The 12429-nt window shown below is 33.6% G+C and overlaps 2 protein-coding genes across 2 annotated transcripts in view; one reads left to right on the top strand and one right to left on the bottom strand.

Annotated features, from left to right (window-relative positions):
- EAH_00009790 (proteasome subunit beta type 1, putative) overlaps nucleotides 1-423 on the top strand; it is a gene marked incomplete at both ends in the record, with an annotated part of 2847 nt that extends 2424 nt beyond the window's left edge. The window contains one exon of the mRNA XM_013395281.1: nucleotides 350-423. Coding sequence (XP_013250735.1) covers nucleotides 350-423 — 74 coding nt within the window. The remainder of the gene's footprint in view (nucleotides 1-349) is intronic.
- Nucleotides 424-4729: 4306 nt separating this feature from the next.
- Nucleotides 4730-11521, bottom strand: EAH_00009780 (thioredoxin reductase, putative; the record flags this gene model as incomplete). The annotated part of the gene is made up of 10 exons (XM_013395280.1): nucleotides 4730-4858; nucleotides 5421-5696; nucleotides 6273-6353; nucleotides 6961-7055; nucleotides 8471-8777; nucleotides 9157-9223; nucleotides 9507-9643; nucleotides 10011-10142; nucleotides 10614-11053; nucleotides 11485-11521. The coding sequence occupies 10 exons, from the start codon at nucleotides 11519-11521 to the stop codon at nucleotides 4730-4732; spliced, it is 1701 nt and encodes a 566-aa protein (XP_013250734.1).
- Between the last annotated feature and the right edge of the window lie 908 nt (nucleotides 11522-12429).

Raw genomic sequence — 12429 nt, 5'->3', positions numbered from 1 at the left:
ATATATATATATATATATATATGCATATATATATATATTGTTTGCAGATCGCGAGGAATAATCAATTAAAGGAAAAGCCGAAGATGACTAAAGAAGAAACAATTGCATTTGTTAGAGGGGTTCTCGCATCCGCAGGAGAAAGAGATATCTTCACAGGTAACTAGGGTTTAGGGTTTAGGGTTTAGGGTTTAAGGGGTTGCAACACCACCCCGATATCTGTCTATTCCCTCTAGTATCTCCTGCTATACCCAGCAAACACATTCGCTGCGGTTTTGCTCTTAAAGTCTTTTTAGGGGTTAGGGGTTGGGGGTTAGGGTTTAGGGTTTAGGGTTTAGGGTTTGTGTTTCAGGGGACCTGGCGGAGGTTATGGTGATAGACAGCAGCGGCATGCGCACTGAGTTTGTGCCTCTGAGAGACGACTGAAGAATCAAAAAAGAATAAAAAGAAATAAGCAAGAAGAAAAAGAAATGAAAAGAAATAAGAAAGAAAAAGAATAAAAAGAAGAAGAAAGAAAGAAGAAAATAAAAATGAAGAAAAGATAAAAGTAAAAGTAATAAAAAATAATAAAACTAAAAGAAGAGAGCAAATAATAAAAAGAAAGAAGCGATAATAAAAATAAAAATAAAAAATATAAACATAAACGGAAAACAGCGACAAACAACAAAGACGAGAGAAAAGAAACGGATGAGAAGAAAATAAATATTTTTAGCTTTTGTTTGTTTCTGTAGATACACCTAATAAAATTTAGAACAAAACATTAAATACTGCAAATCATTTAAACCCTAAACCCTAAACCCTGAACCCTGCTGCATCGCAGCCAATGGGGCCTGCGCAGCTTTCTTCTAACGACAAAAACATTATTAATTATTATTATTATTATTATTAATATTATTAATTATTATTATTAATTATTATTATTAATTGTTATTAATTATTATTGTTGCTAGTATTGTTATTATTCTTAGTTTTATTATTACTATTACTATTAGTAGTAGTATTACTATTATTATGTTTATTCTCTCGTCCTAAACCCTAAACCCTTGAGAACCCTAAACCCTTAAGAATCAGAAGCCCGAAACCCTGAAAAGCCCTAAACCCTTGAGAGCGCTAAACCCTAAACCCTAAACCCTTGAGAACCCAAAACCCTAAAGCATCGAGAGCGCTAAACCCTATAAACCCTTGAGAACAGTAAACCCTAAACCCTAAACCCTAAACCCTTGACGAGGTTGCGAAAGCAATTAAAACGCCAGAGGCGAGGAACTCTCAGTTGCAACCAAAAACCTTTGAAAGGTTTTTGCATGCAGTTTGCATGCATGCGGTATATAAACATATAATATATAATATATATAATATATGTTTGTTTATTTATAGTACAATTATAGTATAGTATATATACATATAATATATATATTATATGTATATGTATATATATGTATTATATATAATATATATATATATATATATATGAATATATATCGCTAAATATATATGTTATTTAGTATATTTAGTATATATTATATATATTTGTGTATATAAAATATGTATAATATGTATAATATACACGTTTATTATATATATTATATATTAATACATATATACGAATATATATATCTATATCTATATCAACATTATATATTATAGAGGAACATATATACATACGTACAATATATAATATATATGCATTATATAATATGTCTATATATATGTATATATATTATATAACATGCATGTATATATATATTATATATTATATATTATATGTTATATATTATATATTATATATATTATATGTTTATATATATTGTTTACCTCTGCACAGCCAGCTGTTTAGGGTTTAATAAGGCGAGTAATTGTTTAGAGAGTGAAAGCAAGAGAAGCAGCTAGAAGGAGCAAAGTAAATGGTGCTGCAGCTGCTGTTGTTGCTGCTGCTGCTGCTGCTGCCTGCCCTGCACTGTTCTGAGTTGCAGTTTCTCTAGCATATGCAGGGCCTCCATTGACGCGTATAACAAGTGAGTGTATTTGAACTTGTTTAGCTTCTTCAAGAGTTAAAGGAGTATTAGTAGGTTTGCTCGGTGTCCTAGAGGTCTGAGAGCAGGTAATGCCTGCTGCTGCAGCTTTTGCGTCTTTATCTACTGTAATTCTATATACATGCTTTGTTGCAGTTTGTTTTATCTCTGTTGCTCCGCCGAAGACATCGGCAACACGAGACTCTTCTCCATCCCAAGTAAATACAGTTTCAGGGAAATGCTGAGGCTGAGGATAAAGACAAAAAAATTCTGCTGTTTCGCCACTAGATAAGTCTAGTGTACATGATTGGTGATGCACAGGGATGTTGCTCGGGCATCTCTTTACTACTGTTGCAGTTGTTGTCCCGCTGCTGCTGCTGCTTCGCGCTGTAGGCGTCTGTTCTGCTGCAGATGGAGCCACAAACGGGGCTGCTGCAAGGAGAAGCAGATGCATGCTACATAAACAAGAAGACCAGAAAGACACACACATCTTCAACAACAAAGAGGAAGTTAATCTAAGAAAGGGATATTGCTGATTATTTACCGATCAGCTGCATATTTCGGCTTTTAGTTGCCTCTAAAGACCTTAAAACTCCTCTAGGGAGTAAACAGAAGAAAAAGATAGTGGTGATCCAGTTCAGGTGTATAGGGAGGTCGCTGTGAAGGATTCGTAAATGCGGCCGAGGGAGGCAATGCTAAGGAATACAGTCTGAAAGGAGCTCTGTGATGAGTAACAGCCGCTGTTTATGAAGTTTCAGTGTTTAAATGGTTAAACAAAAGGGAAAAACCAACAGAGAAACACCAAAAAGACTTGGTAACCGGCTTGAGAAGAAAACGGTCAAGGGAGCCTGGCGACGACTAGCCAAGTCGAGGGGAGGAAACTCGAGGAAAATTCTTTTTCTTTAGCTCTAAAGAAGTAGAATAAACAACAAAAATACGGGGAAAACCCGAAGTGCAACGAAATAGTGCACAACAAGAAACAACCCTCCACAATTTATTCTGCTTTCTTCCTCCTTCTGCGGTTGGTCGATCCGGCGCCACCGCCGCCCAGGTGTACGTACACCTGAGAAGGTGTGGAACGAGTTGAGAACACACCTGGGAAAAAACACGAAATTCGAACGATAAAATTAGGATATAAAATAATTTAAAACATTTAATTCAATTTATTTTATTTTTCCTCTCCTTCTACTCATCAGCACAAGCACCTCTACGCCAATCGATCCGCCGGTGGCGAGGTGGGGGGCGAGATCTTTTTCATCGAGATGAAAAAAAAGAAAAGATTGTTCAAAAGGCACTTCAGTCAAAAATATATTTTTAAAAAGATAAGAGAATTAAATTTATTGCATTATTTTTACATAAATTATCCTCAGAACCCTCACTTTTCCTCGCGCTGTTCTGGTAAGCTATGAAAGGCATTAAAACCCGTGCAAGTAGAAATAAGAAAAAGTGTACATATGCATAAACAAAGCAAATTGAAATAAAGACTTTAAACAAATAAATAAATACACTGAAGATAAAGAATAGAAACAAATAAATGATGCCTTTGAAGCCGCGGCAATTCTATAGCTTAATTGAGGAAAGACAAACAGATACACCTCCTCGATAAAATATTATAAAACAAATTTGTGAAGCCAATTGAAATAAAAAGTTTCAATACATATTTCGGGGCGCTGAAGATAAAGAGTCAATGTATACATGCATGCATATATACATATATATATATATATATATATATATATATATATTCTATTGAAATCTTTATTAGAACCAGCTACAAGGCAACAAAGCATATACACCTGAAGGAGTGCTGCGTTTTTGTTTAAATATTCTTCATGAAGAAAAATTGACAAAAGAGACAAAGAGAAAAGAAGAAGCTTTTCTTTATCCCCGAGCAAAGAAACAACAAAAATGCATGCAGCACTTGCATGCAAACAAACAAACAAACAAACAAACAAAAAGAGAAAAAAAGAAAAAAAGAGTGCGAGCGACTGCTGTACTCTGTAGCAGCAGAGTTTGGACGTACACTAACAATTACCTACTCAAATATATATATATATATATATATATATATGTATACTTATATATATATATATATGTATATAGATATATACATATATTCTATATGTATCTATATACCTACATATTTATTCGTATATATATATATATTGTAATGAAACCTTTATTATAATATTGTTATTGCATTTGTTTTAATTTTTTGTTTATTTGTCTGTCTATTTGTCCACCTGTTTGTTTAACTTTGTTTATTTGCTCGTTTATTTATTTGTTTACCTTTGTTTATTTATTTGTTTATCATATTTTGTTTTTCTTTCTACTCGTTGCTCCCCACTGCTGAATTCACATTTAAATATTTTATACACATATTTTAGTTAAAAAGATATATTATTACTATTGCTATTATATATATTATTAATATATATTCTTGTCTTTAAATGACCAAATTGAAAATAATAAAAAATAGTCTTCATGCATGCATGAAATAAACGCATGCATGCATGCATGCATGCAAAAAGCGCATGCACCAAACGCATGCATGCATGCATGCACACATACAATAGAGAGCATGCATGCATGCATGCATGCATGCACGCACACATACAATAAAGCGCATGCACCATATGCATGCATACACTATAGAGTGCATGCAACAAACGCATTGAATAGAGTGCATGCACAAAACTTGAAGGGCTTTCTTTGTTTGTTGTTCAGCCGCACTTGCCTCCTCCACAGCCTCCCGCTGCTACCCAATTCTCTCCGCTTCTTTTTGTTATTTGAAGCTGCATAAAACATTCTGCGTTCGTCGGGTGTATACCCACCGTGCTGTCAAAGTCCTCCTGTACATACATACACCAAACCCTAAACCCTAATAAACTCTAAACCCTAGACCTTCTCTTGCATCTTCAGAGACGGTGGCTAAGGAGCCCTTCTCCCTAAAACCCTAAACCCTAAACCCTAAACCCTAAACCCTAAACCCTAAACCCTAAACCCTAAACCCTTTAAAAACTGAAGCAATGGAGAAAGAGATATAAAAAGAATATGCGAGTTTAAATTAAACTATTTATTTTGTCTCTCATTAAAAAACAAATAAAATAAAACACCTTCCCTGCCCCCAGCAGAATAACTAATGCAATAAAAATTATAAAGTAAATAAAGAGAAGATAAATAACAAGCGAAATATAAATAAACAGATAAATAGAAATAAATTAAATAAACAATAAATAAATATTTATTTATTTATTTATTGTAGCTCCAAGACAAAAAGCTGAAGCCACATCATACTTACACGAAGTAAACGAGAAGAAGATAAACAGCAAGAAAATAAAAATAGATAAACAAATAGAAATAAATTAAATATAAATTAATTAATTAATTAATTAAATAATTTAATTAATTTACTTTCGTAGCTCCTAGACGAATAGCTAAAGCCATGCCCTGTAAGACTTCTCCAGCCTCTGGGCCGACGAAGTGTATACCGACAACTCTTTGTTTATCTTTTCTTAAACAAATTAATTTAGCTAAACAACAAGGCGACAAAGATGTGTCTTCGTCTTCGTCTTCTGCTCCTTTATCTTCTTCATCTCTTTGTTTTATTTTCTGTCTATGACATGCAGAAACCTCCAGAGGCGAAAATTCTCGCAGATACACCTCAAGATTCTCTTCTCCATACTTAGCCTATAAATAAATATAAATAAATATAAATAAATATAAATAAATTTAAATAAAATTAAACAAATATATATATATAATAATTACAATAGATTGAAAAAGCTAAAAAAAGAAAGAGAGACATATACTGAGACATATTTACACCTCAAGATCCTCCTCCGCATACTCAGCCTATAATTATATATATATCATATATATATATATACATATATATATACAATATATATATAAACATATATATATTAAAATAATGAATTCAAAACCGATAAGAGAAAACAAATAAAAGATAACAGGAGGAAAAGAGAAAAAAGAAGACAGAAGAAAACAAATAAAAATATAAACAGAGACAACTAAACAAAAGATAGACAGACAGCAAAAGACAGAAGTAGAGAAAGAGAGAGATACATAAAAAGAGAAACAGAAAGAGAGAGAGAGACAGACAAAGCGATGAAGAAGATAAAAAAAAGATATAAGAAGGCAGCGAAGATGAAACAAAGGGAGACAAGTAGAGACATACAAAGCGAGAAAAGAAGAATCAATAAAAGATAAAAAGATAAAAAGATATAAATAAACTTTTCTTACTATTGCATCCTCTTCTGATAAACCCACACAGCCGTACTCTACCGGCGTGAAGACAGTCGTAGGAACATGCTCTAAGCAAAACTGAGAAAATAATAAAAATAAAATAAAAATAAAATAATAAAACAAAAAAATAAACATAAAATAATAAAGATAAAATTATAAAGATAAAATTATAAAAAGAAACAGATAAAAATAAAAGAATAAAAAAACAAAAAGAAATAAAGAAATAAACAAAAGACACCATAGAAGGAAAAGAAGAAGAAAGACAGACAAACTTAAAATAATATCAAATAAAATATAATAAAATATAATAAAATATAATAAAATATAATAAAATATAATATAACAGAATAAACTAAAAAGAATAAACACAAAATAAATAAAAAGCATACAACTTCTGTTTGATTTCTGAAGAGTCTCCTCCTTAGGAGCTTAAACAAAGAGAGTAAAATAAATTAAAACAAAGTAAAATAAGATAAACAAAACGAATAAAAATAAAACAAAACAAAGTAAAATAAAATAAAACAAATTAAAATAAATAAAAAACATACACCTTCCGTTTGATTTTTGAAGAGTCTCCTCCTTAGGAGCTTAAACAGAATAAAAATAAACTAAATAAAATAAAACAAAACAAAGTAAAATAAAATAAAATAAATTAAAATAAATAAATAGATAAATAAAAGCATACAACTTCTGTTTGATTTTTGAAGAGTCTCCTCGCCAGCAGTTCGCCTGCGCGTATTGCTGCAGGGGTGAGCTCAGGAAATCCAGCGACAACATCTCCTATAAATAAATAAATAGATAAATAAATAAATAAATAAATAAATAAATAAATAAATATATTAATTAATTAGTAGGTTTAAACAGATGTAAATAAGTCGTAATAAATATAAATGTGTAGATAGAAATAGAATGTATTATTTTTTGATGTTTTTCTGCTTCTACCAGCAGTAGTAGTAGTAGTAGTAGTAGTAGTAGTAGTAATAATAATAATAATAATAATAATAATAATAATAATAATAACATAATACTAAATACGTTATAATAATGATAAATACATAAATAATAAATGAGGATTAATAGCAATAACAATAATAACAGAATAATAAAAATATAATAATAGTAAGAAACACAAACATATATATATATATATATATATTATATATACACCTTAACGTCTGCTGCTGTCTCCTTTTGCTGCTTTAAAATTTTAAATATCCTTTTTAGTGTTTTGATTAAAAAACAAAAAACAAAGAAAGCCCTCTACTGTATATTCTATTCTGTTGATAAGCATTATTCTTTATTATTATTAATTATTCTTTTTATTTATTATATAAATTTATATTAACTCTACGACTATACACTCCTGTTGTAATTAACAAAAAAAATATTATTTGCTTTATTCAATCTCCAATTACATATTATATAATTAAGCCAAAAGAAGCATTACTTCATTGCAGACAAATATAGATAAATAAACAAACTAATTAACTAATTAATTAATTAATTAATTAATTAATTATTTATTTATTTATTTAGACAGACCAACAGCAAAGATCGATTGAACAGATGTCTGCGAAAATTTATCGCATATTATCTTGCCGTCTTCGTTCGTCTTCACTCCGACAGCTTCCAAATCTAAACATTAAATAAATAAATAATATAAATAAATATAAATAAATAAATATAAATAAATATAAATAGATAAATAAACACAAACTAAATAGATAAAAAAATAAATAAATAGATATGTCTACACATCTAAATAAATATAAATAAATAAATGCCTATACATAAAAATAAAAAAATATGTATATATGAACATATCTAAGCATTTAAATAAATAATTATAAATAATAAATAATAAAGAAACAGCTTAACCCTTCAAATAAACAAAACAAATAAAAAAGGATAATATCAATTCTCTCTTACTTAAAAAACACTACAGACAGCACTCCCATTCAAATAAACAAAACAGAAAATAATAAAATAAATAAAATAAATTAAAATAGATTCTATCTTACTTAAACATCAAAGAGACAGCACTCCTATTCAAATAAACAGAATAAAATAAAATAAACAAAATAAAATAAAATAAACAAAATAAATCAAGCAAAACAGAATAAAAATAAACAAAATAAACAAAATAAAATAAACATAAAACGAAATAAAATAAAATAAAATAAATAGTTTCTTACTTAGATTATGTATATCGGCCTTCCTTCCTGTTGCATATAAAACTGTATCTACAACAATAGTTTTTGTAATTGAGGGGTTTTCGGCATGCTGCAGCACCACAACAAGTTGCTGCTTGCTGCTGCTGCTGCTGCTGCTGCTGTTGCTGCTGCTGCTGCTATTGTCTTCTTTGTCTTCTTTTTTTGTAATTGAAACAACAAGAAACTTCTCTAAAAACTTGACTCCGAGCTCTTGCATGCAGCTCCCAACCTTCTCTGCAGACTGCCGATCAAAGCCCCGCAGTAAAATCGAACGGTAGGCGACGGTAACCTAAATAAATAAAATAAATAAAATAAATAAAATAAAATAATAAACAAAAATAAAGAAATAATAAATAAATAGAATAAAATAAATAAAATAAAATAAATAAAATAATAAATAAAATAAATAAAACAAATAAAATAAATAAATTAAAATAAATTAAACAAATTAAACAAATTAAATAAATAAAAAGATAAACGAATAAAATAAAATAATTAAAGTAATTAAAGTAAAAGAAATGAAGAGGGTTAGATAAGTGGGTTGCGATAAATTAATAGACGATCAACAGACTTCAACTAGTTAATTAAATTAAACCAATTAAATCAAATTAATTAAAATTAAATTAATTAAATTAATTAAATTAATTAAATTAAATAGAGAGAAATACTTGATAGCCAAGCTGCGAAAGGAAGCCTGCGCACTCCAACGCGATATAACTTCCGCCTACTACCAACCTAAATAAAATAAAATGAATAATAAAATAAATAAAATAAATAAATAAATAAAATAAATGAATAAAATAAATAAATAAATAGGAGTAGCAACAACAGCAGCGATCTACGCAGCTGCAGCAGCAACAAGAACAGCAGCAGCAGCAACAGCAGCAGCAGCACCAACAGCAACGACAGCAGCAAAAGCACCAGGAGCAGCACTGCAACAGCAGCAGCAGCAACAGCAGCAGCAACAGCAGCAGCAGCAGCAGCAACAGCAGCAGCAGTTTGAATAGCATAACCTTACGTCTTTCCTGGAGGGGTTTTAAGACTGAAGATATCATCTGAAGTAATCGCAAACTCGCGAGCTCCGCGTACACCCGAAGGAATGTAGGGCCGCCCCCCAACAGCAATTAATATATATCGCGCTGTCAGCTGTTTTTTCTATTAAACGCATACACAAACCCTAAACCCTAAACCCTAAACCCTAAACATAAAGCCCTCAATATATAAAACAAATAAACAAATCAAAGATAAACAAACAAAACAAAGATAAACAAACAAACAAAAACAAACAAACAAAACAAACAAACAAAGATAAACAAACAAAAACAAACAAAACAAAATGAACTAAGATAAACAAACAAACAAAACAAAGATAAACAAACAAACAAAAACAAACAAACAAAGATAAACAAACAAAGATAAACAAACAAACAAAGATAAACAAACAAACAAAGATAAACAAAATAAACAAACAAAATAAAGATAAACAAAGATAAACAAACAAACAAAGACGAAAGCTTCTTACTTCGCCTTTGACTTCATATTCAACAGTGTGGGGCCCCACAAGCCGAGCGGCTGCGTTGATGTATGTACACCCCGCACTTCTTAAGCCGACGCGATAGCTAAAGTTTAATTGTTTTATGTAAGACTGCACACACTGAAGACAAACAAACAAACAGCAGCAGCAGCAGCAGCAGCAGCAACAGCAGCAGCAGAAGCAGAAGCAGCGAAATGCTCAATTTCCAGGGCTTAAGCTGCTGCTGCCTCTTGCTGATGGTGCTGTTGCTGTTGCTGTTGCTGTTGCTGCTTTCGGTTCTGCTGCTGCTGCTGCGGCTTGAGTGTTCCTGCCTATACTGCCAGTGAGATCGCTTGAAGTGTGGCTAGCTAGCTAGCTGTCTAGCTAGCTAGCTAGCTGTCTAGCTAGCTACACAATCAGCTAGCTAGCTAGTTAACTTGCTAACAAGCTACAAAAGCAGCTAGCTAGCTAGCTAGCTAGCTACACAACAAGCCAGCTAGCTAGCTAACAAGCGACAAAACCAGGGAGCTAGCTAGCTAGCTAGCTACACAGCCAGGTAGCTAGCTAGCTAGCTAGCTAGCTAGGAGATAGTGTAGTTATTGGACAGAGTACCTGAACAAGCTGAGACCAGCAGCAAGTCTGCATGTGGGGTAGGGGTTCGCCCGTTGAAGGATGAAAGCGTTCAAAGGAGAGACAGCCGAGCTGTCTGCAGTCCCAAGCAAGTTGCTGCTGCAGCTGAGCAGCATAATGCATTAGCTTCTTAGGGATGCATCCTACGTTGACACAAGTACCTCCTAAACCCCACACTGAGCCCCGAGGTGAAGGGCGAACATAGTCAAATAAACATACAGATACGCTGCTTCCTCCTCCTGCTGCTCCTGATGCTGATGCTGCTGATGATCCTCCTGCTGCTCCTGATACTCCTGATGCTGCTGATGCTGCTGAGCCGGGGTTTGATGCTGATGATGATGATGATGATGCTGCTGCTGCTGCTTTTAGTGCTGTTGCTGCTTCCTTCGCACTCGCAAGACCCCCTGAACCACCTCCTATCACTGCAGCAACAAAAGCAGCAGCAGCAGCAGCAGCACCAGCACCAGCAACAGCAGCAGTGGGAGGAGGAGTAGACAGGGGTTAAGCAATTGTAGCAGCAGCAAAAGAAGCAGCAGCAGAAGCAACAGAAGCAGCAGAAAAAGCAGCAGCAGCAAGTGCGGTGGTGAACAACGGGTGATATCTAATAGTGCTTCTACAAGGATATAAACCCTAAACCCTAAACCCTAAACCCTAAAACACTAATCCGATAACCCTGAACTCTAAGCAATAATACCCTAACCCTAAACCCTAAACCCTAAACCCTAACAAGACAACGACAGAAGACACAAAGTTGCGCGTCGCTGTAAATACACCCCTAAACCCCTGCAAACCCTAAACCCTAAGCCCTAAACCGTAAACCCTAAACCCTAAACCCTAAACCCTAATAACCCACCGATGTAATCGTAGTCGAACTCCTTTGAAGAACTCATCGTGCAAACCCTAAACCCTAAACCCTAAACCCTAAACACTAATCTCGACGTTACAGACAGGTGGGCGTGGGGGCTGTCTGGAGATGTAATAAAATGCACGCTGACTTTAAAAATAAAAAATATAAATATAAAATAATAATATTTAACAACACTTCAAGGAAGACAAACTCAAAAAGCTGTTGTGAAGCTGCAACAGCTGCTGCTATTGCTGCAGCAGCAGCAGCAGCAGCAGCTCTAGTGCTGCTGTGCTGCAGCAGCCGCTGCAGCAGCATGGAAGAAGCAATAAAATAAAAGCTAATAAATAGTAAATGTGTTTATATTAATTGTTTATTTATTTAATTTATTTATTTAACTTTATTTTATCTTCTTTATATATAGACTCTCGTCTCTCTCTCTGCACAGCGGCAGCGGCTTAGGTGTACATACACTGCAAATAAACACCATCAGCAGCAAAGAAAAGCAGCAGCAGCAACAACAACTGCAGCAGCAGGAGAGAGAGCCGCAGCAACAACAGTAAGCTCAGCAACACCGGCAGCAACAGACAGCAGCAGGGACTACGGCTGCTGTTGCAGCAAACTTTGTTGCTGCTGCAGCAGCACCAGCACCAGCAACAAAGGTTGCTCCAGCAGCAGCAGCAGCAGATGCTGCCTGTTGCTGCTGCTACATTGCCAGCAGGTTAAAGGACTAACCCCCTATATGCTGAAGCAGCAGCAGCAGCAGCAGCAGCGGCACAAACAACCGCAGCAGCTGCAGCAGCTGCAGCAGCAGCAGCATAAACAGCCGCAGCAGCTGCTGCATGAGTTGCTGCATCAATTCCAGTAGCAGCAGCATAAACAGACGCAGCACTGGCAGCAGCAGCAGCAGCAGCAGCAGCAGCATTACCGTCCGGAGCAACTGCATAACCAGCC

This window comes from Eimeria acervulina, genomic scaffold (assembly GCF_000499425.1).
Source record: "Eimeria acervulina Houghton genomic scaffold, Eah_scaff49, whole genome shotgun sequence".
NCBI lineage: Eukaryota > Apicomplexa > Conoidasida > Eucoccidiorida > Eimeriidae > Eimeria > Eimeria acervulina.
This window is presented reverse-complemented; position numbering and strand designations above follow the sequence as displayed.